This window comes from Sebastes fasciatus, chromosome 6 (genome assembly GCF_043250625.1).
Source record: "Sebastes fasciatus isolate fSebFas1 chromosome 6, fSebFas1.pri, whole genome shotgun sequence".
NCBI lineage: Eukaryota > Metazoa > Chordata > Actinopteri > Perciformes > Sebastidae > Sebastes > Sebastes fasciatus.
In genome coordinates, this window is record NC_133800.1 from 33,139,394 (window position 1) to 33,165,092 (window position 25,699).

At 42.8% G+C, this 25,699-nt stretch overlaps 1 protein-coding gene across 6 annotated transcripts in view; it reads left to right on the forward strand.

The window, feature by feature from the left end:
- The window catches only part of slc39a14 (solute carrier family 39 member 14), a 32,718-nt gene extending 7,168 nt beyond the window's left edge, over nt 1-25,550 (forward strand). For 2 of the 6 annotated variants that reach the window (XR_012594346.1, XR_012594349.1), the window contains exons 2-10: nt 2,875-3,224; nt 5,886-6,063; nt 11,077-11,246; nt 13,961-14,083; nt 20,526-20,699; nt 21,682-21,916; nt 22,035-22,219; nt 22,705-24,260; nt 24,334-25,550. Coding sequence is in view for 2 of the 6 variants with exons in the window: in XM_074639404.1 (XP_074495505.1) it covers nt 2,904-3,224; nt 5,886-6,063; nt 9,821-9,990; nt 13,961-14,083; nt 20,526-20,699; nt 21,682-21,916; nt 22,035-22,219; nt 22,705-22,875 (1,557 nt within the window). In the remaining 4 variants the exon portion in view is untranslated. Of the gene's footprint in view, nt 1-1,318; nt 1,501-2,874; nt 3,225-5,885; nt 6,064-9,820; nt 9,991-11,076; nt 11,247-13,960; nt 14,084-20,525; nt 20,700-21,681; nt 21,917-22,034; nt 22,220-22,704 lie in introns of all 6 variants that reach the window. The other 4 variants (XR_012594348.1, XR_012594347.1, XM_074639404.1 and 1 more) reach the window with 4 other exon arrangements.
- The last annotated feature ends 149 nt before the right edge of the window (nt 25,551-25,699 follow it).

A 25,699-nucleotide genomic window follows, 5' to 3' on the forward strand; every position in this document is an offset into this window, starting at 1 on the left:
AATGTGTTAAAGACATTAGTGGCATTAACATGAATTTGAGTTAACCCGTTATTATCACGATAACTTTGACAGCCTTACTACTAAATTTGGCGATCCACTTTCTGCCAATCAGCTGATCGTTTCAGCTCTATTATCCTCTCCTGGCTTCGACCTGGGTTCCACTAACAATAGCAGCCAGCAGTAAGGAGGGCAAGGTCCAGAGCTCCTGCAACGTTTACAAGGATTGTGTAAGAGAGAAGTGCTGGGTACAGAAATGAAAGATTGGAGCTAAAGCTATTTAGTGTACCCTGCTTTCCACCTACTTAAATTCAGATTAAAGCCTCATTAGAGCAAATAGAGGGGGACGATTTATGAGAGAGGATACAATTCATTGACTGAGGCGAAGTCCCTCCTCTTCCGGTGGACCCCACGGGACCTTATTTCAGAAAAAATATGAACAGTAGTCAATGGCGAGAGATGAATATTTTTTTGATCCTGTTTGAACTGCTCCATGAATCACACATATGATGTTTGTCAATTTAAAAGATAATTTTGCAAGTCAAGAAATTCTCCGTTTGTCGTAGTATCATTTAGTTTTGTGTGAAACCGCTCAGTGAACTACCTCTCGTGTCTCGCACAACATACGTCACCAACACTAGCTAGCTTGCTAACGTAGCTATGACCAGGTACAGATGTAACGTTATCTTACCTGATGTGTTTTGTCCAGCGACTCCTGGAAGTACGAGAAAGCAGGCAGACTGACCTTTTTTTTGAAAGTCGACTTTTTCATAAATGTTCTCCTTTATATTCATAATGTCTCACATTTCCACACACAAACACAGATCAGCAGTGTAATGTAAAGAGAGTGGAGGCTGTCTCTCATTTATTTTGACTCTCCTGGCGTCTATAAGTATGTTTTCTAAGCCCTTAGGGACAGGAACTTGATCATATTGCCTGGCAGCATGCCGTTTTCCTCTACAGCAGCTGAATTGGATGTTTGCATCTGCAGTATTTCCCCCTCAGATTCCATTACCGGCTAACTAAATAGTCTCTATGTATCCGCATATAAATCAACAAAGAATGCTCATTCCAGTTTCAGAAAGCAATGATGGTTTGGCTCAGTGCTCGACTTTGTGGCTTGAGTGTTAGATTGGAATTTGAAGAAGGCAAGTCGATGGGTACAGCGAATATAGAACATTTAAGCTGGCAGCTGCCATTTCAGGTTTCTTTACTTATTCACTGGCTCTTTTATATTCCTCCATCCTTTCCTATTTCTTTCTTCCTCTCCGGTGAGTCATAACCTTCGTTTTATCTGCCTCTCTCTCTCTCTCCTCCACAGTCCACTGCACTCCTGAGGAGCTCTCTTCAGGCATTTATTCTTCCTCTCCGCTCGCTATTCCCCCGACTCCCATCTCTGCTCCCAGGAAACCTGTGGGCATTACTCAGCACGCTCGGAGCCTCAGGCTCAGACAGACCAGGCGCGTTACGCACCGTCTATCATTAGAGGCTCTCTAGGAAAAGGTGAGCGTTTCTTCACACAAACCTGAATGGGTCTGTTTATTCAGCCCAGTTTTGCATGTGGACCTGCAGGGTGCACTGAAATGAATCGGTGCTCTGTGTGTTGGAGCGGGGCATGGGAACATCACAGTTTACCCTGTGTGTGTGCTTGAAAGTTTGTGTCAGGGATGGAAAAAGTTGGATGGTGTCGAAATGCTTACATAATATTTTCCTGGCCACATTGGCTGATTCAAAATATGATTTTTTTTAATTCTTGTGTGTTCAACTGAGTAACTTTTAGGTGACGAGGAATCACTAAATCTCAATTGCACAATTGGCTGAACACAGGCAAACACATTATAATAAAAGCTGATATAACTTCAAACAAAAAGCAGTATCTATAAAGAAAGTATGATTAATCGGTGCATGTCTGAGAGTGTTACTGTATTCCTTTGCTGGTTTACTACACTGGTGTCGCTGATAGTGTTCGTGTTGTCTGGTCAATGTGCGCTATAATTGTCTGTAATTGTATGTAATTGGCGTCTGTGTTTATCCCACTGGTTTCCTCCTCCGTCTGTGTGCTTTGTGCTGTAGAGACCGTCTAACAGAGGGCCTTTGGGTGGACTTTGGGTGTTTAATTTGCAGTTAGCATTGCCCCCTTGCCTACTAAACAATTGAATATTCACATACCTAAAGCTGCACAGTGCAAAATACATTCAGTCCCCACTAGGGTTAGGTATCAATGCTCTTTTTTGGAGTAATGACCTACAGTTATTTTGTCTAGTATTCAAAACTGTTGAGTACCAAAAATGAACTTTTATATACAGTCTATGTTTGAAACAGACAATCACAGTTATGGAAAGTTAAAGTTACATCTCTCTCGTACAATTCCCGACAACTTCACTCGGAGCAGCTGTTAAACATGACGTCTCACCCCTTTTTATTGCATCAAATAACTAATTAAAACCAAATTTATCAGAAAAAATGAACACTTGAACATCAGTGTGATAAGAACTACCTAAAATGACTGAAACCATCTTTGGAAAAACTTAATTTGACGTGTACTTTGACTTTTTAGTTTGGCCAATGTCCCATCCACTAACATGGAGGGGGTGGGCTTTATGACCTATACTGCAGCCAGCCACCAGGGTGCAATCCAGATGTTTTGGCTTCACTTTTGGGGAACTGTCATGTCGTCCAGCTTTATATACAGTGTAGTCAATGGTTGAGATGGGTTCAAACACAATTTTGAAATGTTTGACTTTTTTGTTAAAGATATCTGTGGAGTGTTTTTTTTCATAAACAGTGTTTTTTTGTTGTAGTTTTAAAAAGGGAAGTACTCACAGTAAACCAACTGTAAGTATTTCTCTTATTCTCATCTCGCCCTCCCCCCCACAGATCAACGCCCGTCAGCCAGTAAAGAAGCCATGCTTCTCTGGTCCCCTCATGGCCGTGCCACTATGACCATCACCCTCCTCCAGTCCCAGCTGATGTTTGTTCTGGCCCTGACTGTGCTTCTCTGCCCCTTGGGCCGAGTGGCATGTCAGGGGGAAGGTCAGACTCAGTCCCCCGCCCAGGTGCTCCAGGACCTGCTATCCCGCTTTGGAGACAACAGCACCATCACGGTGCCCCAGCTGCGCTCACTGCTGGCCCTCCTGAGCCAAGGTCAAGGTGAAGGTGACAACGGCAGCAGCAATGTGGTGGAGACGCCTACGACAACCACACCTCACAAATCAAACAGCTCCAAGGTGAGAACAAAAGCTTTTCTTATCTTGTGTTAGCACTTTAAGTTCAGGTGCAAACATGAAGCAACCACATTTTGGTTCTACTATGTACGTATAATGTTATGTTTTTCCTGCAAGTGTTAATTAGGACACATGATTTAAAAATATAATAACATACTGTAGACCTTACTCAGGTTTGGCATTGATGCTAACTGAAAGTTCAATGTAAATGCACAAAGGAAGACCTTTGCAGTCACCACTGTTGTAAATTATGTGCTTGGTTAAGTATTAGCTGTTAACTTGGGGAGCCCTGGTGATGGAGGTGTTTAATTCTTTCACCATGAATAATAACATCCTTTGTTCGAGTCCAGCCGGGAACCTTTTACCCTTTTTCCACCAAAATTAACACATATATGCAGGTTTTTTAAACACGGGAAAACACTCCTTTCCCATTGTCAGTAGACAATTATGCCTTTCTGTTTTTTTCTAGTGTGTCATTTCCAACGTCACAAATGCACCAGAAGCAGGATTAGTAAACAGTAAAAATTTAACGGTGATTACTTCTTTTTATATCTGTTAATTATTCAGTTTCGCTTTCAAACTCTCAAACCAGAGTTGGTGATTGTTGGAACAGTGGAAAGACAAACAAACAATTATATTTTATTCTTCTTCTACTCTGTTTACTGGCGGATTACAGCCATGCGTAGCCTATAGCGCCACCTTCTGACCAAACTAGGCTGTAGTCGAGTATATTCGCGCCAAACCAGTTGATGGAAACGCGCCTAATTCACATTTCTTTTTTGTGACATTTCAAAAGTTTGCTTAAAATACGCTTGACAATTGAATGGAAACACGACTAGTGATGGAAAGCGCTTTCATACTTGAAATTTGTGTTTCGGTGTTAAGACTGGCTCCTTCAGGCCTTAAAGGAGGTTCATACAGTAACAGTTATGTAAAAAATAGTATGATAATTCAAACAATCTAAGTCCTGGATGTGTGTGATCAGTTGTCGGTGAGCTGTTTCAATCTATGAAAACTGTATGTGCTAGTGTTGCGTGGTGCATTGACAATGGATTAACCAAACCAAAGAAAGCCGGCATGTGGCTCACACCAATCCTGCACACCAATCCTCCAGGACAGGAAGGTGTGGCCGAACAATTAGACAGGACCTGAAAGCCAGAAGCAGAGGGAGAGGCTTGATCACTAAATCTCTAAAGGTTTTAGATAACATTTTAAAGCTTACTGATCTTTAATGTGCTACATGTTGGCTTCACGATCATCAATCTCTACCAGCATCTCCTAATGCTCTGATGTGTATTCACATTTTTTAGCTGTTGTCAATACCTCCGGCGGAGCCTCAGAGCCAACACACTCTCCTGCAGAAAGGATAAATCCAGCTTTAGTCCCGTCTGGAAGAAGCAGGAGCCACCGGCGCCAGATAACTGAAATATTTAGCATATTTCCCATGCTTAGTGTCGTGGATGATTGACTCACTTGCTGATCTGCTTTTGAATAGATTTACGCTGAGTAATGGTGGCAAAGTTAAACTCTTCTGAGAAATTAGACAGAACAAGAGGCGGGTCACATGTGGTTCAGATGTTGGAATGGAAACACACCTTTGTATGTTTCTGTCTTTGTCTTGTATGAAGATGTAAATACAAACTGTCAGTTCCTGTTTTTGTAGAGGTGTAGAAGACAATAAATGTCACTGCTCTTCCCATTTAGAGCAGGACAGGCCTCTTTTCAGTAACGTGTTCGGTCACGTGTCGCCTGCACGTTTTTAAACACCTCTCACAGGCGGCTACTCGTCACTGAACACGTTGCATTCCAATATTCACGGCTGCCACAATCAATGGTTTGTTTCCTTTTGCTGAGAACGGGTTATACAATCATTAATAGAATATTTAATTATTCAATACATCCCATGCAGTTGTAGAAACCTCCACTTGTGTTTGATTCATCTTCACTTTTTGTCCTCTAGAGATGAAATTGTAACTGGCTGCTGCGTCCTAAGTATAGGAATTAAATATTTACAATGGATATCGTTTCTCTTGACTTCTCAATGTGACTGTTGAGGTTTGATATAGATAGATTTCAGAAGTTGACATCACTGTATGTGTCCTATCAGCCTTTTAATGGCTTTTAGGCGTCGTGTCCGTCCAGGTCTACATTGTTAGTTGACTTTTTAGTGTGCTATTGTTGATAATTTCCGATGTTATTTTAAATTATGTAGAACTGATTGAAATGGCCTAGACCTTAGGGTGCTTTCAAAAGCCAACATTTAGTCCGTTTTAATGAACCCCTGGTGCGGTTTGTTTGGGCAGTTGTGAACGCAGTAATCGTACTCTGGTGCGGACAAAACAACTGGTCCAAGACCGCTTGCGAGAGGTGGTCTCGGACCGTTTCCAAGTGAACCAAAACGTAGGCATTTGTTGAGATGGACACAGGTAAAGGACAGGTTAACATGAGTGGGAGAGGACTGACCTGGATTTCCGCAGAAGTAAATATTATCAGATTTAATCTACAAAATCCAATCAACGTTTTTAAAGCTACGTTGCACTCAAATGTGAGCCTGCCTCATGTCTGGTTAAAACGAACCACCTGGCTAATTCAATTGTTTTAAATTCAAATGGTAACTTCCTTCGGCCGACTGACTGTTTTTTCTGACTGTGTTTTCATTTCCAGTGCTTGCCTGCAGACACGCTGGCCATTTACAGCATCAGCGAGCAGTCGCGGCTGGATGGGAAGGGCTTACAGGAGCTGTGCCCCACCATGCTGCAGCAACTGGACGCCGGCACCTGCAAGGCGCAAAAAGAGGAGGAGTCGATTATTACCCCCACCCCCAGGCCCACAGACGCCGAAGGTGAGCACCGACTTGTTTACCGATCATTAATATAAAATGTAAGCCATTTGTCTATCTTCAGAACACTGGATGTATTGTTTGAATTCCTTGTAATGAACATCAGGTCACATTGTGTTTATCTAACGGATAAGTCTGGTGATATTCTACATTTTTTCTTAACATCATCAACAAATCTATTGAAAGGACCAAAACCAACAATGAATTGATCCTACTAACAAGTACTGTGGAGCCAAAGCATGGTGTAGCTGATTCCAAAAACAGTCCAAAAACTATTAAAAACTCATCACTGAGCCACACCACACATCATAGGATTTGTTGACAATCATCAGCAGCCATCCTTTAACTGTATCTCTATTGTATGTTACATGAACATTGAGTGTTGTGTACTTTTGATATAGTGATTGCATTTGTGTTGTCTGTTGGTCAAACTTTGCTTTTGGCTGTTTTTCCTTTTTACAGCTTCTTTATCTGTTCATTGTGTATCTGAACTCTTTTGCTCTTTCCTTCTGAGTCATTTATGTCAATAACTTACTCCTGTACAAGTTTTACCTCTGTACTCTTTTAGCCTAATGCAAGAAGACCTTGAAAACACAATTTTCTTCACCACATCTGAGCACCAAATGTGTTTGTTGCCTGGAGACAGTGATATCGTGATGTTCCCGAAGGAGATGAAAGCCAAAATAAGCATGGCACGCACAGTTAGCCAAGGCTCAGATTGCATTTCCCAGTTTGGCTTAAAAACAGCCACTTCCTTTTAGACTCCAATATCCTGCCTCAGTCAGCATATCCGCTATGAAGCCGAGATCTCATCCAGGTAAAGACAGTCGGACGGGAAACCATCCCAGCAACAAAGTGCTCTTCTTTCCTCAGCTGCTGACTCACTATAACTCCATACAGACTGTCCTTGAGAGACATAGAAGCTATTTTGGTGGCTGCTCCATCCACATTTAACAAGCCTTTTGAGTTGTTGTTGTTGTGTGGGAGCTAATTTGGCATTGCAGTATGCGGCTGGTATAAGAAGCAAGCTAATGACAGACTTGGAGAATTTGGTCAACTTGTCTTGTGATGTTCTGCCCTTGAGCTTCAGGAATGTTCATAGCACTTAATTAGTTTCCTCTAAAAGAAAAATAGCAGCTTGCATTATGAATGTGATGACTGTGGGCATCAACGGCTTCATACGTTATTACTTTTAACCCAGTTTATCTCATCCTTTTGGCAGGTAGAGGAGAAATGGTGTGATGGCCTCTGGCTCTATCCCCCTCTCTCTTTCTCTCTCTCTCCACTGACAAATTTGTTTTCTCTTATCATCCACTCATGTGCCCTCAGCTCGCCTCACACTTGCCCCAGTAGACAGCTTATTTTGGCTGGAGAGCTGTTTTTCTTTGCAGAGGCTGTGAAGATCTGCCAGCAGCAGGGAGGCAGAGCGGATGCCATGGAGATTCATCTCTACTGCAAATCTCACTGACTTATATATCCTCTTTTTTTTTCTCATTATCTAAATGTGACGCATTTGTATTTTTTTCTTTTTTACAGATCAGATCAGATTTACTATCAAAACCCATCACTAGTCACGTTGAAGTCAAACCTATCCCTCCCCTAACCTGTTACCTGTTTTAAAGATGTAGATGCTGATTTAGTGATGTGTTCTATTAAAGAAAAAATGTGGTATCTGTGGCTGTCGCAGGACTGTAATAAGCCCGTCCAATCATTTAATGCGAGCTGAATGAAATGATTGGACGGGCTTATTAAAGTTGGCCTACCTGCCTGTCTACCTACCTATCTGCATTCCTGGGCGTACTCTGCCAGTGGACTCATTGCATGTGACCAAAGTCTTCCACAAGGCTAGGCAGACAAAATGTCCCAGTACTAACATGCTGGCTTGACAGCTGTGAGTACTAACAATAGCCAGGTTCATTGTTTATGTTCATTATGATAATGATACGTGATAGCCCAGTCGACAATCTTGTAAATTATATTTCAGAAATTAGTGATTGAATTGATCAAAATTTTACCTCAGTTGAATACGGACAAAACCGAGATTTGTTATTTCGCAAAGGCCAAATTAGAGAATCTAGCTAAGAATCTAGAGGCTATTTTTGATTTCCCAAATAATAATTATCTCTTAATTGTATGTTGCTTGTCCACATTTTTGTGCATTTTTTAACATTATTAAATGTCTGTTTTCCGAGAGACTTAAGTTGTACCTTCTTCTCATGAAGAATTCTGCCTCTGCCTTCACCACCAACCCTCGTAATCTACTTTTTGTTTCCTTTCTCAGCATGGAGAAGTTATCTCACAGCATCGAATAGATCATAAAACTCTCTTAACTTAACCTTTCTTTCCCATAAACTCTACAGGTGCTGCAGCCGCAGACAAAATGACACAAAAACATTTTAACTAATATGCACTAGCTTTATTTTGTTTTGTTTACAGGTCTCAGTTAAAGCAGTGATTCCCAATATTTTTTGGCCTGTGATGCTTAAAAGCAAAGCAATGTCTACTTGTGACCCCTTGTCACCAGTTGCATATTTCTGAGTTGTGACTAGTAGGGATGTCACGAAAGCCGATACTTCGGTACCAAGTCAATGCCAAAATTCTGAAATTTGTGACGATACTTGTTTTTCTACAGTACCATAGGACCGTAAGTGTCTTGGGGACAATAGAAAATATGTTTGAGACGCAGTAAACTCACTATCGACGTGTCCAGGGGACGCACCCTATTTTTTCCTTGATAATGCTACAACAACAAATCTGTGTTGAAATCAGCAGGACGAGAGTTAGGTAACTTTAGCTGTTAGCTCCGTGCAAGACTGTGCTGCTTACCGGCTGCTAATGGCTAGCGTAAACTAGCTCTTTTCCTGCCAACTTCAACACGGGAGGTGCCATTGAGTTACGTTATGATGCGTTCAGGCTCTATTCAGTAAAAATGATGGCGTAATCTTGTAAAATGTAGTTTTTGGTGAGAAACTTGAAAAATCCAGTTATTTGAAGGAGATGATTTCACATCAATACAAAATAGATAATAGAGCGGGAATTATGACCTGTTTCACTTCCTATCAAAAAACCCAGTATGCAAACGTTGAGTGTATGTTGAAGTAAATGGGGTTAATTGTTTTACTTTTGTTTTTTACTGTGGTATCATTTCTCTTGTATTGTTATCGACTTACTAAAGTTCTGGTATTGTCACATCCTTCGTGACTAGTTCAACCACAGAGTGATGTTCCCTTTTTTAAATAGTTTCATTTAGAGACAGAAGTGGTAAAACTATCCAGTATTTCACTAGAAAAGCGAAAAATAAGAGAAGTCAGATTATGCTACATGAATTATGTCTATTTTCTATCTAGTTAATCATCTTTCCACCCCCCAATAGAGTCCCGAACCCTTGCTTGAGAACCACCGAGTTAAGGCACTTGTCTGCTGCCTCAGAGTATCTTCACCTCCTTTACATTAAAATATATTTTTAAACCAACAGAGCTGAGTTATATAAATTTACATCCCAAATCACACAGATTTTTTGCACTGAAATGCATTAAAATGCTGCTTTATTTGCTTGCATTCAACACAACTGATGCAGATCTTAGGTAGCATAATTTAGCATTGCATTTATGTGATCACATGATTATATTGTAAGAACAAATGTTTGATTGATGGATGCTGTGCTCACGCTGCATTTACAGCTGAATTACCACACATTGTGCATGTTTTAATGTTGCTCCTTCCTCTTCCATCCAACCTTCCGCATCACCCAAACCTCCAGTGTGGGGCTTTTCTTTCCTGAGCGTGACGGTGATCAATGCCTTCTCCCTCACCGGAGTCTTCATCATGCCCCTGATGAAGACGCGCTATATGAAATACGCGCTCACCTTTTTCATCGCTCTTGCCATTGGCACGCTGTACTCCAATGCCATCCTGCAGCTCCTGCCTGAGGTTTGCCATCCATCCATCCATCCATCCATCTTTCTACATCTTTTCACATCCAATAAACCTTTTTTTTTTGCTTTTCAAAAACACAAACACCAAAGCCTCTTTAGTTCACTGTAGTGTCACATGGCTGTTTATTAAACTAGTGCACCTTTGGCCAAGTGCTCCTCTCTCTCTCCTGTGGTCTTATCTGTTTCCTCTCCTTCCTGCCTTTGTGCTCTCTGTGGTTTTCTCTGGCTCTAATAAGCTCTGTGGAATGCTTTTTTGGTTTCGCTCTACCCTCACTGCATCACCGATCATCTGGTGTTGATGCTTTTCTTTGTTTGTGTGCACTGTATGTTTGTTATCTGCGGCTTTTCTGGCAATGAGATCTAGGCCAAATATGAGTTTTTTCTTGGAGACAGCTCTCTCTTCTACCACTGCAGCAAGTAGAACAGCTAAACAGACAGTGAGTGTTTCACTCACTCTGGTTTTTTTTGGCTTTGGGAATCATACGTTTCAGTTTGTGTAAGACAATCCTGGAGAAATGGGGCGCGGCACCCTTAAAGCGTCCTTCAAATTGAAATGTGACCCCCTTGTTAGCCATGCTTCTTCTGCTACTGTGGGGCTATTTAAAGTTCATTTGCCCCCCTTTGTCTCTGCGGTGATAGCTACTGTGTACCCTGAGGCTAGGACAGTAGTGCAGATGCACCTGAATGAACTAAAACAAAAGCGTGTGTGTGTGTGTGTCTGTGCCCAAGTAAATGTCTTAATCACTTCCTCTCTATCAAAATGCATGGGGTCCGAGGACTGCTTCAAACGGCAGGAGATTCTTATCTTCAAATGCAAATGAAAGGTGGCGTCACTTCTGTTTTGAATCAATGGACAAATGAGCCTGTTGTCTCTTTTTCTCCCCCTCAGGTTGCTTTAATTCACTTCATTTCCTTTCTTTTCAGGGAGTAAACTGGTTGGTGTTTTCTAATTTGTTGCTCCTTACCCTGGTGATTAATCGGATAAAATCAGCTCTCAACTAACTACCTCTCTGTCTTTTTTGTTTCTCCTCACCTTCCCCCTTCTCTTTCCTCTGCCTCTGCCTCCTCCTCCGTTGATCAGTGTGGGGTTATGGGATCCTGTGTGTGACACTGATCTCTCTGTGTTCGCTGGTCGGGGCGAGCGTGGTGCCCTTCATGAAGAAAACCTTTTACAAGCGGCTGCTGCTCTACTTCATAGCCCTGGCCATTGGCACGCTCTACTCCAACGCCCTGTTTCAGCTCATCCCAGAGGTAGTGTCGATGCTGCTGTGACTCACTTAGCTGCAGCTCCTTCACAGCGCAAGGTTGCTATGCACTTTCAAGACAGAGGATGAGTAGGATGAGCTATTGAGTATAATATCTAGGGCTGTCCTCGACCAAATTCTTAGTCGACTAACACTCATATGATTTTGTCGACTAATTGATTCGATGTGTGAAACTGAGTTTCTCCACAAAGAATCACACAAAAGCACCACTTTATATCTCGTGTTTACCAGAGATGTGCTCATAAGTTTCTTGGATATAAGTCATTCAGCATGAAAAAAGATAAAAACAACTAATTGACTAAAGAAATATTAGTTGACTAAAAGGGGGCAGCCCTGATAATATCAAGCTATAGAGTGATATGCCCTCATTGGCAGCCGTCTTGCCGCCAGCCACCGTCAGCATTAACTGAACTGAGGTATTCATTTTGAAATGGAAAATGCATAGTAATCCTTGTCACTGGAAATTGAGGTTATATTTGAGCATAAAAGCATAGATCAGCCACTTCACTCACTTTGTATGTCAAATCAAAGAGCAGCATTTGCAAAGCAAATTCATGGGAAATTTAAAGGTGCTCAATATGGAATTCAGAGCTTTTCTATTGCCTCCACACGGCTCTCAACATGGCGAAACATGGCGTCATTCGGGATGGCATTATCAGCAGTGCAGAGCGGCGTCCGTTAGCGAACTAGTGGGGCACAACAGAGAAACTCGTACACTAAAATGCATGCGCAGCCAGCCCGGCTACGTAAACAAAGCACAGAGAAGCTAGGATTACGACACACAGAGAGGGGGAGTGACTTCATTCTCTGCTCAGGTAGACATTACTCCTCTATATCTTTACATAGACAATAGTTGTTTGCTGCTATATTAATGCTCTGAATCCTGTATATAAAACCTTTAAAATAAATAAAGTTAATTTTGGATATGTTTGTGCTAGGCCTGCCTTTCACAAAAGCAATTCTTGTCCGACTCATAGGTAGCGGTGGTCAAAATCTATCACTATATGTGTATGTATTTTATTTTAATTTGTAATAGCAATATACACTACAGTTTACAGTTTATTAGCTACACCTACATAAACCTAATGCAATCTCCTACAACAATAAATCCTATCCTCAAGAAAGCTATAATGTTCAGTTTTCATTGATTATGGATAGGGTGGGCAAAATAATAGAAACACCTGTCTGTATAATGCAGTACATTATTATTATTATTATTATTATTATTATTATTATTATTGCAGGGCTGTTGTTTGATATTGCATTAGTTTTAGCTAGGTGTACCTAATAAACTGGAAACTGAGTGTTTATTGTGATACAGCAAATTTTCACGAAATTCAATTAGAAAAATGTTTATAGATAAAATAACCAGATGAGAATCTGAGTGATGCACGGAAAACTGAAAGAAGATGCTCATTGATTTGCAGCATTGCCAGTAATATTTAATACATCCAAATATGTTAAAGGGATATTTACCTTTTGAATGAATGCTGTAATGCTAAAGGATGTCTTAAATCTAGTGCTTATAAAAGAGTGTTTTATTCACCAGCTACAGTGAATACTTTAATACAGTTTTAGATCAGTTTGCTGTAGGTCAGCTTTTCACCAAACCCACACAATACAGTTAGAAAAATAAAAACACTGACTACATTTACATGCACATAAGAAACCAGGCCGTTTAGCGTCTGCAGCGCTCTTTCTCAATACTGGACCAATTTCAAAAAGTGTTTTCCCCACTTGACACTTTTATTCAAGAACATGGGGAAATAGGGTCCAGGTTGAAAAATACCAAAATTACCCTTTAACCTGTGTTCACATGCAGCTGATCGTCTTTCTCTCCCTTACAACAAAGCTGACATATTTTAAGTGTATTGGTAATATATGATGCTGTAGACCACTGCTACTCTGTGTGTCTGAAGTCTTATTATACTCTTAACAGTTAGAAGATTAAAGGTAAATATGGCTATTGTCCAATATCTACAGAAGACATTTAACCTTGATATGTACTTGCATAATATTTACCTTCATTAATCTATTCCGATTAAGTTTAATAAGTCAGGTTACTGAAGGAGAAAATGCTGAAATTCAAACTACTTTCAGACTGACAAAACCCACAAATATGAGGAATTGTTTATTATGTTTTAAAATGCGGTCTAGACGGTGCACACACACCCATCATGCCCAGGTTTACAGCTGAATGTGTAATTCATTGCATCAGATCACCTGGGATAAATAGTGGGGGGGAAAAAAACCTTTCTATGCCTCAGAGCTGAAGTGGTTTGATTCATGGGAGGTTTGCGTCTACTGGAGGGGAGACGATTACATACATAATTCAACCTGTCGCTCAGATTAGAGGTTGCTGTGAAATATCTCTGCAATATCTTTAAAAGGACGTCGGCTCTAGTTGATGCTATAGTTCACTTTGTTCATCAGCCGACCCTGACAGTGAATATAAAGGTGTTTTTTCTTTCACTCTTTGCCAGAAAATGAAACTTCACTCTTTGTCCTCAGAGTAAGAAGCCTAGAACTACTTAACACTTCAACACAAGCCATTACTAATGTTCACTCTCAAAAACCTGCTAAATTACATTTCAAATAACATCTTGTTTAATAAAAGTGATGTCAGGCAGTAATGATGTAATAACAGCTACTATAAATACTCATCACAAGCTAACACCATCTTCTTTCCTTCAATGGTAGGCCTTTGGTTTTGACCCCATGGTGGATTTCTACGTGCCCAAATCTGCGATGGTGTTCGCCGGCTTTTACCTCTTCTTCTTCACTGAAAAGGTCCTCAGAGTTCTCCTCAAACAGAAAAACGGGGTGAGTACATACATAGCATAGAATGATGTGATATTAGGGATGTCAGTTGATTCAAATATTTAATCCCGATTAATCACACATTTTTTATCTGTTCAAAATGTACCTTAAAGGGAGAATTGTCAAGTATTTAATACTCTTATCAACATGGGAGTGGGCAAATATTCTGCTTTATGCAAATGTATGTTTATATTTATTATTGGAAATCAATTAACAACACAAAACAATGACAGATATTGTCCAGAAACCCTCACAGGTACTGCATTAACGTAAAAAACAATATGCTCAAATCATAACATGGCAAACTGCAGCCCAACAGGCAACAACAGCTGTCAGTGTGTCAGTGTGCTGACTTGACTATGACTTGCCCCAAACTGCATGTGATTATCATGAAGTGGGCATGTCTGTAAAGGGGAGACTCGTGGGTACCCATAGAACCCATTTACATTCACATATCTTGAGGTCAGAGGTCAAGGGACCCCTTTTGAAAATGGCAATGCCAGGTTTTCCTCGCCAAAATTTAGCGCAAGTTTGGAGCGTTATTTAGCCTCCTTTGCGACAAGCTAGCATGCCATGGTTGGTACCAATGGATTCCTTAGGTTTTCTAGTTTCATATGAAGTCAGTATCTTCACTCTAGCTTTAGCCCACTACAACTTATAAATTGCAAGTTGTGTTAATGCATTAAACAAATTAGTGGTGTTAAAACGAATTTGTGTGAACGTGTTATCACCTTCACTTTAACAGGCCTAGTAAAAACTCTAAAGGCTCTCTCAATAATCAACATCTCTGTAACAGTCTCAACAAAACTGTACCGTGTGAGCCTCACAGAGCTGTTATTTATGGCCGGTTTAAACGGCTTGTATCCAAGGCCAACATGTAAAGACACAACACGGTGTGACGAGCATGAAACCAGGACTCCAAAGAGAAGGAGAAACTAATGTGGTCTCTTGACTTTTCTCACATCATTTCCCCTTAATCAAGAACAGTTGACTCTCAACCCACAAGCTCGTGGAACGTCAAGCAATACGAGACTATTTTTAATTGGCTCTTGCAAACACTGTGCAACTTGGTTGAAAAATACAAATTTTCCGATACCAGTACATTTCTGTAAGGTAAAATTACTGTTTTTGTCAATGGAGTCTGGTGAGTTTGAAGAGAGCAGTTTCAGTTCCCCGTCAGAAAGGGCTGTCTGAAAACAAGGTAAAGCAGTGAAAATATTCCAAATATAGCGTACACTTAAACTGATATTGATTCTTTTAGGTGTCTAAAATACGTTTTGCTGCTGCAGTACATTGCTTTACTCCCAGTATGGTACTCCTGTCTGTTTCTCCATCTACTGTAGGTAATACACTGACTATGGATAAGTACCTCATATAACCCCACTTCAAAACATCCAAACTATCTGTTTAACATACCAAGCCATGTTGTCACATTGTTATCAGGCAACTAAACATTTCTCAGATTATCGGTTCTGAGCACCATCATGACATACGTAAAACATTGAACAGTTCTGTTTTATCCGTGGTAGGTTTAACCAGTTAGACGGGACGTTGAGACACTGGTGATTCAAGTTCACCGTCCTGCCCTCAGAAGTTGACTGTAGGGGAGTGTATCTTAACTGTAACATAGTTTCCTACTGTACACACTGCAGTAAACAGAACAATGTGACGCGTATTGTTCTTAACGTGTCCTTCAGAGAGGAATTCAGCTTCACTTTTGTTCAGCTGTTGGCAAGTTATCTATTTAAAACAAACTGGTTCCAGTGTGGCCTTAGTTTTGGCTCTTGGCTCTGTGCCTTCCCTGTCTATTTGCCTAATTTCTGTAGTAGTCGTAGTGTATGTGGCAGTTGGTTTTAACAGCTGAAATACAGATGTGTAAGTCACTTTGGTTAATCTGCAGCACTGTTTCAACTTGAAGATCCATCCATCCATCCATCTTCAACCGCTTATCCGGGATCGGGTCGCGGGGGCAACAGCTCCAGCAGGGGACCCCAAACTTCCCTTTCCCGGGCCACATTAACCAGCTCTGACTGGGGGATCCCGAGGCGTTCCCAGGCCAGAGTAGAGATATAATCTCTCCATCTAGTCCTGGGTCTTCCCCGTGGTCTCCTCCCAGCTGGTCGTGCCTGGAACACCTCCCAAGGGAGGCGCCCAGGAGGCATCCTTGCTAGATGCCCGAACCACCTCAACTGGCTCCTTTCGACGCAAAGGAGCAAGGACTCTACTCCGAGTCCCTCACGGATGACTGAGCTTCTTACCCTATCTCTAAGGGAGACGCCAGCCACCCTCCTGAGGAAACCCATTTCGGCCGCTTGCACCCGCGACCTCGTTCTTTCGGTCATGACCCAACCCTCATGACCATAGGTGAGAGTAGGAACGAAGATTGAACGGTAGATCGAGAGCTTTGCCTTCCGGCTCAGCTCTCTTTTCGTCACAACGGTGCGGTAAAGCGAATGCAATACCGCCCCTGCTGCTCCGATTCTCCGACCAATCTCACGTTCCATCGTCCCCTCACTCGCGAACAAGACCCCGAGATACTTAAACTCCTTCACTTGGGGTAAGGACTCATTCCCTACCCGGAGTAGGCAAACCACCGGTTTCCTGCTGAGAACCATGGCCTCAGATTTAGAGGTGCTGATTCTCATCCCGACTGCGTCACACTCGGCTGCGAACCGATCCAGTGAGTGCTGGAGGTCGCAGACCGATGATGCCAACAGGACCACATCATCTGCAAAAAGCAGCGATGAGATCCTCAGCACACCGATCTGCAAACCCTCCTCCACCCGACTACGCCTCGATATCCTGTCCATGAATATCACGAACAGGATTGGTGACAAAGCGCAGCCCTGGCGGAGGCCAACCCCCACCGGAAACGAGTCCGACTTACTGCCGAGGATCCGAACACAGCTCTCGCTTTGGGCGTACAGGGATTGGATGGCCCTGAGAAGTGCCCCCCTCACCCCATACTCCCGCAGCACCCCCCACAGTATCTCCCGGGGGACCCGGTCATATGCCTTCTCCAAGTCCACAAAACACATGTAGACTGGATGGGCATACTCCCAGGCCCCCTCCAGGATCCTTGCGAGAGTGAAGAGCTGGTCCGTTGTTCCACGGCCAGGACGGAATCCGCATTGTTCCTCTTCGATCTGAGGTTCGACTATCGGCCGAACCCTCCTTTCCAGCACCTTGGAGTAGACTTTACCAGGGAGGCTGAGCAGTGTGATACCCCTGTAATTGGCACACACTCTCTGGTCCCCCTTTTTGAAAAGGGGAACCACCACCCCGGTCTGCCACTCCTTAGGCACTGTCACCGACTTCCACGCGGTGTTGAAGAGACGTGTCATCCAAGACAGCCCCTCCCCACCCAGAGCCTTCAACATTTCTGGGCGGATCTCATCAACCCCCGGGGCTTTGCCACTGTGGAGTTGTTTGACTACCTCAGTGACTTCCACCAGGGTAATTGATGATGGTCCCCCATCAGCTTCCAGCTCTGCCTCTACCATAGAGGGCGTATTGGTCGGATTCAGAAGTTCCTCAAAGTGCTCCTTCCACCGCCCGATTACCTCCTCAGTTGAGGTCAACAGTGTCCCATCCTTACTGTACACAGCTTGGATGGTTCCCCGTTTCCCCCTCCTAAGGTGCCGGATGGTTTTCCAGAAGCACTTTGGTGCCGACCGAAAGTCCTTCTCCATGGCTGCTCCGAACTCCTCCCACACCCGCTGCTTTGCCTCCGTCACGGCAGTGGCTGCTGCTCTTCGGGCCCGTCGGTACCCTGCAACTGCCTCCGGAGACCTCCGAGATAACATATCCCGGAAGGCCTCCTTCTTCAGTCGGACGGCTTCCCTGACCACCGGTGTCCACCACGGTGTTCGAGGATTGCCGCCCCTTGAGGCACCTAAGACCTTAAAACCACAGCTCACCGCCGCAGCTTCAGCAATGGAAGCTTTGAACATCGTCCACTCGGGTTCAATGCCCCCAACCTCCACAGGGATGCCAGAAAAGCTCCGCCGGAGGTGTGAGTTGAAGATCTCTCGGACAGGGGCCTCCTCCAGACGTTCCCAGTTCACCCTCACTACGCGTTTGGGCTTACCAGGTCTGTCCAGAGTCTTCCCCCACCCTCTGACCCAACTCACCACCAGATGGTGATCAGTTGACAGCTCCGCCCCTCTCTTCACCCGAGTGTCCAAAACATGCGGCCTCAGATCAGATGATACGATTACAAAATCGATCATCGACCTTCGGCCTAGGGTGCTCTGGTACCACGTACACTTATGAGCATCCTTATGTTCGAACATGGTGTTCGTTATGGACAATCCATGACTAGCACAGAAGTCCAACAACAAACGACCACTCGGGTTTAGATCAGGGAGGCCGTTCCTCCCAATCACGCCACTCCAGGTGTCTCCATCGTTGCCCACGTGCGCGTTGAAGTCTCCCAGGAGAACTATGGAGTCCCCTACTGGAGCCCCATACAGGACTCCATTCAGGGTCTCCAAGAAGGCCGAATACTCCGAACTGCTGTTTGGTGCATACGCACAAACAACAGTCAGAGTTTTCCCCCCCATAACCCGAAGGCGTAGGGAGGCGACCCTCTCGTCCACCGGGGTAAACTCCAACGTAGCGGCACTCAGCCGGGGATTTGTGAGTATCCCCACACCCGCCCGGCGCCTCACACCATGGGCAACTCCAGAGAAGAATAGAGTCCAACCCCTATCCAAGAGTACGGTTCCAGAACCGAGGCTGTGCGTAGAGGTAAGCCCTACCAGATCCAACTGGTAGCGCTCCACCTCCCGCACAAGCTCCGGCTCCTTCCCCCACAGAGAGGTGACGTTCCACGTCCCCAGAGCCAGCCTCTGCCGCCCGGGTCCAGTCCGTCGAGGTCCCTGGCCTTCACTGCCACCCGTGTGGCAGCGCACCCGAAGATTTTACTCTAAATTGAATTGTAAAAAACAACTTTACTGAAATGATTCTGTAATAATTATTAAAGCTGCAGACGTTCATAGAGCTTTCCAGTGAGGCTGATTTCATTCACAAAAAGCAGAAGTGAATGTACAGTAAAGGGGGGTGATTGTGGGACGGTTGCTCCACCTTGTGGTTACTGTGTTTTGAGCCATATGGTCCAGCCATCCTGATTAACAACCAACACATTGACCTGCTGATCCAATTACAGAAGCTGTTTGACCCATATTAGCGCCAGCAATGCTGCTGTCAGCTTTAAAAAAAAAAAGCCAATTAACAACTTAAAACCTGTCAGTGTCAACTCATTTAAACTGTTTTCGGAGAAGTGTAGTTTTGCAGTGTAGAAGAAGAAGAAGGAGCCAATCAACACAAGGCAAATTCACACGAGGCAGCTGAAATGTATCACATGCATTTTCGGAGAGGTCACATCGCAGAGTCAGCCATAGTATGGCGCTACTGGAGTCGTTTTTTGGGGGTTTGGTGCCCTGCTCAAGGCCACCTTGACTGTGCCCTGGAGGCATCTCTTCAGCTACCAGTCACCAGGCAGCGACCCTCTGGTTCCCAAGCCAAGTCCCCACGGACTGAGCTACTGCCACCCCATGTTGTTGAGGACGAGGCTAAATAATGCTCCAAACTTGAGCTACATTTTTCAAAGGGGCCTGTTGACCTCTGACCTCCAGATATGTGAATGTAAATGGGTTCTATGGGTACCCACGAGTCTCCCCTTTACAGACATGCCCACTTTATGATAATCGCATGCAGTTTGGGGCAAGTCATAGTCAAGTCAGCACACTGACACAATGAAAGCTGTTGTTGCCTGTTGGGCTGCAGTTTGCCATGTTATGATTTGTGCATATTTTCTATGCTAAATGCAGTACCTGTGAGGGTTTCTGGACAATATCTGTCATTGTTTTGTGTTAATTGATTTCCAATAATAAATATATACATACATTTGCATAAAGCAATAATATTTGCCCACTCCCATGGTGATAAGAGTATTACATTCTTGACAAATCTCCCTTTAAGGTACATTTTGAACAGATAAAGTGTAAAAAAAATGAATTGCAATTAACAATGTTTACAAACTCTCACACAAAACAGCTTCGCTAAAACCTTACTATTTAAAGCACTTCTGCATAAACGTACTTGCACTTAAATAGTCAGGTTTTAGTGAAGATGCATGTGTTTTGGAAGTAGTGAGCATACGACTGGATAAATGAGACTTGGATTATACTGCAGGAGTTGTGTGAGAGTTTTCTTCATGAATTCAAGGTAACACAGGGTTGAGTAATTGATATACAAAGGGTCATTTTGTGTGTGAAGTATTCGTTTAAGCTGTTGTGTAGACCTTCTCTTATTGAAGTTCAAAGTTATTTTGTTTGTCAGGAAGGAAATATCCAGCAGCAATGAATCTATCAAAATCTATTATGTATATTATTTATGAATAATATATTACGTATTGATCATGATGTCTGTTTTGTCTCAGGGCCACGGTCACAGTCATTACACCAGCACAGATCGTTACTCGACACCCGACGGGGGCGTGGAGGAGGGCGAGAAGGAGAAGCTGCAGCAGAACGGAGAAGCCAGCAGTCTGGCTCTGGGCAAGGTGGACGCAGGGGAGGGCGAGCTCATGCTCAGTCCTGCACAGACACCACAGGTACACAGACCTACAGGGTGGGGCAGAGGACGGAGGAGAATAACACCTCCATTTGTTTCGTTGTCATTGTTTTATGATCATTTCATGTTTTTCGTGATTGGACTGGATTCTCTGCATTTTTATTTTCTAAACAATTGGATTTTAATCAGTGAGAATGAGTTTATAAAACCATCATAAATGGACATAAGAGGGGGCGTTATTATGTTATTATTATTATTATTATTACATCTCAACCTTTTAAAGAAATGTCATGAACTCTTTCACTGTAATAAAATAATAGAAGATTACGTTAAAAAGTGGTTCATCCATAGAACGTGAAAGGTTTAAGTGTCTGTTGATGCTTGATTATTAAAGAAAAGATCAACCTCTTGGATGGTAAGAAAATGTTTTGCCATGACTTTTTTCCTGTAGTGTTTACACATTGCCTCGTCTATGTTTTTCGACTCGCCTCTTTCATCTGCTTCAAATTCAAAGTGTTGCCCTATTGGCACAGTTTTAGTTACTAACTCTGCCATGCCTCGTCTCATCACCCCCAAAAAACACCCCACCTCCACTGAAATTTGATCTCCTTCATGTTGCCGGCCTCGGTTCGGCAGCAAATTAAGCACAGCCTGTCAGACACCAGTGGCTCCGTTAGTCCGTTTATAAACAAACATAATATTATGTTAATCACGTTGTCAGATTGCTTATTACTAATGTTATACAAGTTGGATTTAGCTCTATTACGCTGTCAGCACAGGTTGATTCATTTGCTAGAACGTGTCATAATGACAAATGTAGGTTCGGCCAGTTTGCATAACATCAAACCGGTTTAAGTTCGTACACCGGAACGGCAAAACCGGAATTTGACACAACTCCAACTGCAAAATTGTGTGTTTGTGGCGTAAGTATCAGCTGAATTAAGAAACACATCCTTATCATGATGTGGTATTTGCCCACACGTATTTACCTCTAATGGGTGTCCCTACTCCGTTCATCCCAGGACTCCCAGAGCCCCGACAGCGCCGGTCGGTCCGGCAGCAGTGGCGGTGGCTGCTACTGGCTGAAGGGGACGTCCTACTCTGACATCGGCACGCTGGCCTGGATGATCACATTGAGCGATGGCCTGCACAACTTTATCGACGGCTTGGCCATCGGCGCCTCTTTCACCGCCTCCGTCTTCCAGGGCGTCAGCACCTCCGTGGCCATCCTGTGTGAGGAGTTCCCCCACGAGCTCGGTGAGTCGGGACGGGATCTTTAGCCAGCGGATGTTTCGTAATGACCGCTGACGTAAATATCCACAAGCCTGACCTGATACATGTTCTTCTCTTAATGTCGTTGTCTTTCTGTTACCAGGAGACTTTGTGATCCTTCTGAACGCTGGCATGAGCATACAACAGGCTCTGTTCTTCAACTTCCTGTCGGCTTGTTGCTGTTACCTGGGCATGGGCTTCGGCATCCTGGCCGGCAACAGCTTCTCCCCCAACTGGATCTTTGCCCTGGCAGGAGGAATGTTCCTCTACATCGCTCTGGCAGACATGGTCAGTGTTTGGGGGTTAAGGGATGAGGTCAACACAGATTCATGTGTTATAATGCATTCAGCACCTTTAACCTTTTCCACTCCAGCACCCCTCTTTTTCATAGACCTGTTCTTGTCTTTTTTAGGGGGGTCTTTAGTGGGAGATAGCAGGTCAGCAGTAATTGTCACATAGAAGTGGTTTACATCATCTGAAAGCTGGGAACCTGAACATTAATTTGAGATGCAGCTCAGCACTGTTGCTCAAGTTGTTCCAGTCAATATTTCTTTAATTGTGAAAGTGTATAAGGGTTTAGAACATGATGATAGAAGTATATGATGGTCATTCCCAGGCTCATTTATGTCTCATAAATTGTTGCAGCAATTTTTTGGTTGATACCATTTTGATTAAACTTTTGACATTTTGGAGATTTCTGCAAGAATTGCATTTTTTTAATTGGACTTCTGGTAGAAGTTTAAAAAATTCTTTCTCTGTTTCTTGCTTCTCAGTTTCCAGAGATGAATGCGGTGAGTCGTGAGGAAGAGGACGCGGGCGGCAGCAGCTTCCTTCTCACCTTTGGCATCCAGAACGCCGGCCTGCTGACGGGCTTCGCCATCATGCTCCTCCTCACCACCTACTCCGGACAGATACAGCTGGGCTATCAGCGGAGTCCTCTCTGACCAGTGTGAAGTTAAAACTGAGACGTCATGCTGGTTTTGTGCTGGTGTGAACTGACCCAGAGAGGAGGGAACTTTTTGTCCTCTTTATCTTCCTCCCATCCTCAGTTTACAGGACCGTTGGAGTTTGGGTAGTTTGGCTGCTGTGCGGCAGGTACGCACACATCCTCTATCAGAAATATTTGAGTTCCCACATGCAGTAGATCCCAAACAGAGGAGGTTGGCAGCCTTCTTTTTCGTCTTTTATCAACCTTTTCCTGACAGCTGCTCCCTCGAACAGTCTAGAGACATCAACTGAAGCAGCGCTCAGCCTTCACAGACGAGTTAAAGACTTCTTCTGAACTGACGTGCAATACTCACCCAGTCACTCAAACTGTTCAGACTACTGATCAGCCATTTCGACTCCTGCTCTTGTTTTTTTCCTCCTCTCGTCCTTCCCTCGGTGGATGTCACAGAGCCTCAACTGTTGAGATTCACTAGATACAGAGTATTTATATCACTAATCCTCTGCAGCCCGCAGCACTTCCTCGGGAGGTGGGAAAAGCACAATCAGGTAACCGCAGCTGTATTACTGACGTCCTCCAGTCTTTATCCTTCTGTTCCAGACTTTAACGCCCCTCGTCCCTGTTTTTCATTACATACCAAAAATGAGTCGTTACGGACCTGAACTGGAATTTGAATCACCATGAAACTGACTTCCAGCTGGACTTTGTCGTGTGTGTGTTGATGTTATATTTTTTTATACATGATAAATCTGACTTTTCAAGACCAAATATGGGCAGACCATTGAGAATGGTGAAGGGCTACACAGTGACGTTTGGAAGGGCACACTTTATTTCTCCACACTACGGACTTGTCTCCATCCTCGTCTTGCAATTAGAAATCCTTAATGAAGCCTGTTTCGGAGTTTGATATTAGTGGCTTCATCCAGATCAAACGCAACAACCATCTGTGCCCTTCATTATTGAATAGTTTTTTTTTTTATTCCTTATATTCTTGAAGTGCAAATCTCTGGTCTCCGCACATCCCACAGACTATTTTTCCCAGAATGATCTATTCTTTTACAGTAATAGTGTGAACAGAATACTGTAGGCTCAGCTGAATCATATATACACACACACATATCCTCGCCTGCTTTTCTGTGACCTTATCCATGTTAATCACACATAATAATGATAGAGAAATTAAGTTATATACTGTATCTAGTTAGCTTGTTATGACAAACACTCAGATTCTCTCTATAGTTACACTATATGGCCAAAAGTGTGTGGACACGCTTATATGCACTCTTGAAAACGAGACTTATAGGGAACCAATCTAAACACTGATGGTGTCATTATTCCTACAGCCATTACATTGTACATTCAATATTTACTTCATAATGACAAGTTAAAGCAAAAAGCTTGTCTATTGACACTGTAATCAACTATGAAAATAATTGGTAGCTGCCTGCAGCCCTAGAAAATGTGCTTGTATCTTACAACATACAATATGTTGGAGAATGAGCTCCCAACTTTGTGGCAAGATTTTCCGGTTTACTGTTTCAACATGATGACGCCCCTGTGCACAGAGACAGGTTACAGGTTACAGCAATAATAGTGTAAGTAATATTTTGTGTCCATATACTTTTGGCCAGTGAAAAACGGTTTATAATCTGTAATGCTGATTGTTTGTTGGAGCGTTCGAGGGACCTGTTGTTGCTGTATTGTAAACTACAGCAACTGTAACATGTTAAGGATGAAACAGCCATTCACATCATAACCACATCCTCCTTTGTGCTACTATTAACGCTACAAATCTTTCTCTGTTGATCCACATTTACTGATATCATACAGTTGCATTCATTCCAGGAGTGCACAGATTTTTTTCTCCGTTCAATACTCAAAATTCAACACAGAATAAGTGATTCATTCCCAAATCATGCATACTTTTCTGTGGATTCAATATTATCATAGAATAGAGCTGTAGATTGTTATTTATTAGAGATAGAAACTGGAAGCCGTGATTGGCCGTCGCATTGTATAGACTTAAATTTTCTTTTTTTCCTGGATGGAGGAGGCAAAACGGGTACCATGAGGTACAGTATTGCTGCTGCTTGATATGTAAGAAGTACGGGAGATTATGTACTGTTGTTAGAGCCATACAATATTTATTTTATGCTTTACACCCAAGATAATGAATTATGTTAACACCACAAGCCATAAAAGCAGACAAAAAATAAGTCTTTTTATTTGTTGTTTATGTTTTTAGTATTTTATTTTGAAGAAATGGGACATCTCATTGCACTGCAATGCACATAAATTGCACATTTAACTATGTTAAAAGCTGAAGTCAGATCATATACACACATAGATACAGAACTTCTGGTCAGTTATGATAATCTAAACTTCATAATGTTCAGACACAAACCAGTAAATCAGATAATAAATCCAGTAGCACACAGACAATAACACATCATTGGTTCAAAAACACAAACCTTTCAAACAGAAGTGTCTATTTTTTTCAGCGTCAAACAGTCAACCGATGTTTGACTTTCCGGAGATTTTGATAATTTATCGATGCGCTTTCAGACTTCATAATTTTGAAAAATGTTGTACTTAATGTAATTATGGGAATACTCATCAGCCTTCTCTGTGTGTCATGGAAATCTTTTTTATAAACATCCTTTTCCAAGAAAATAATGTGTCAGGCGTTATTATTGTTGTCTTGTTTTATTATCTTAACAGTTTATTCAACTAATTTATGTGCAGGTGAACTGTTCTCCCTTTAGTCCTCTCTTAAAGCAACACTGCAATCAATATGCAGGTGTAATATTCTATATTACTTT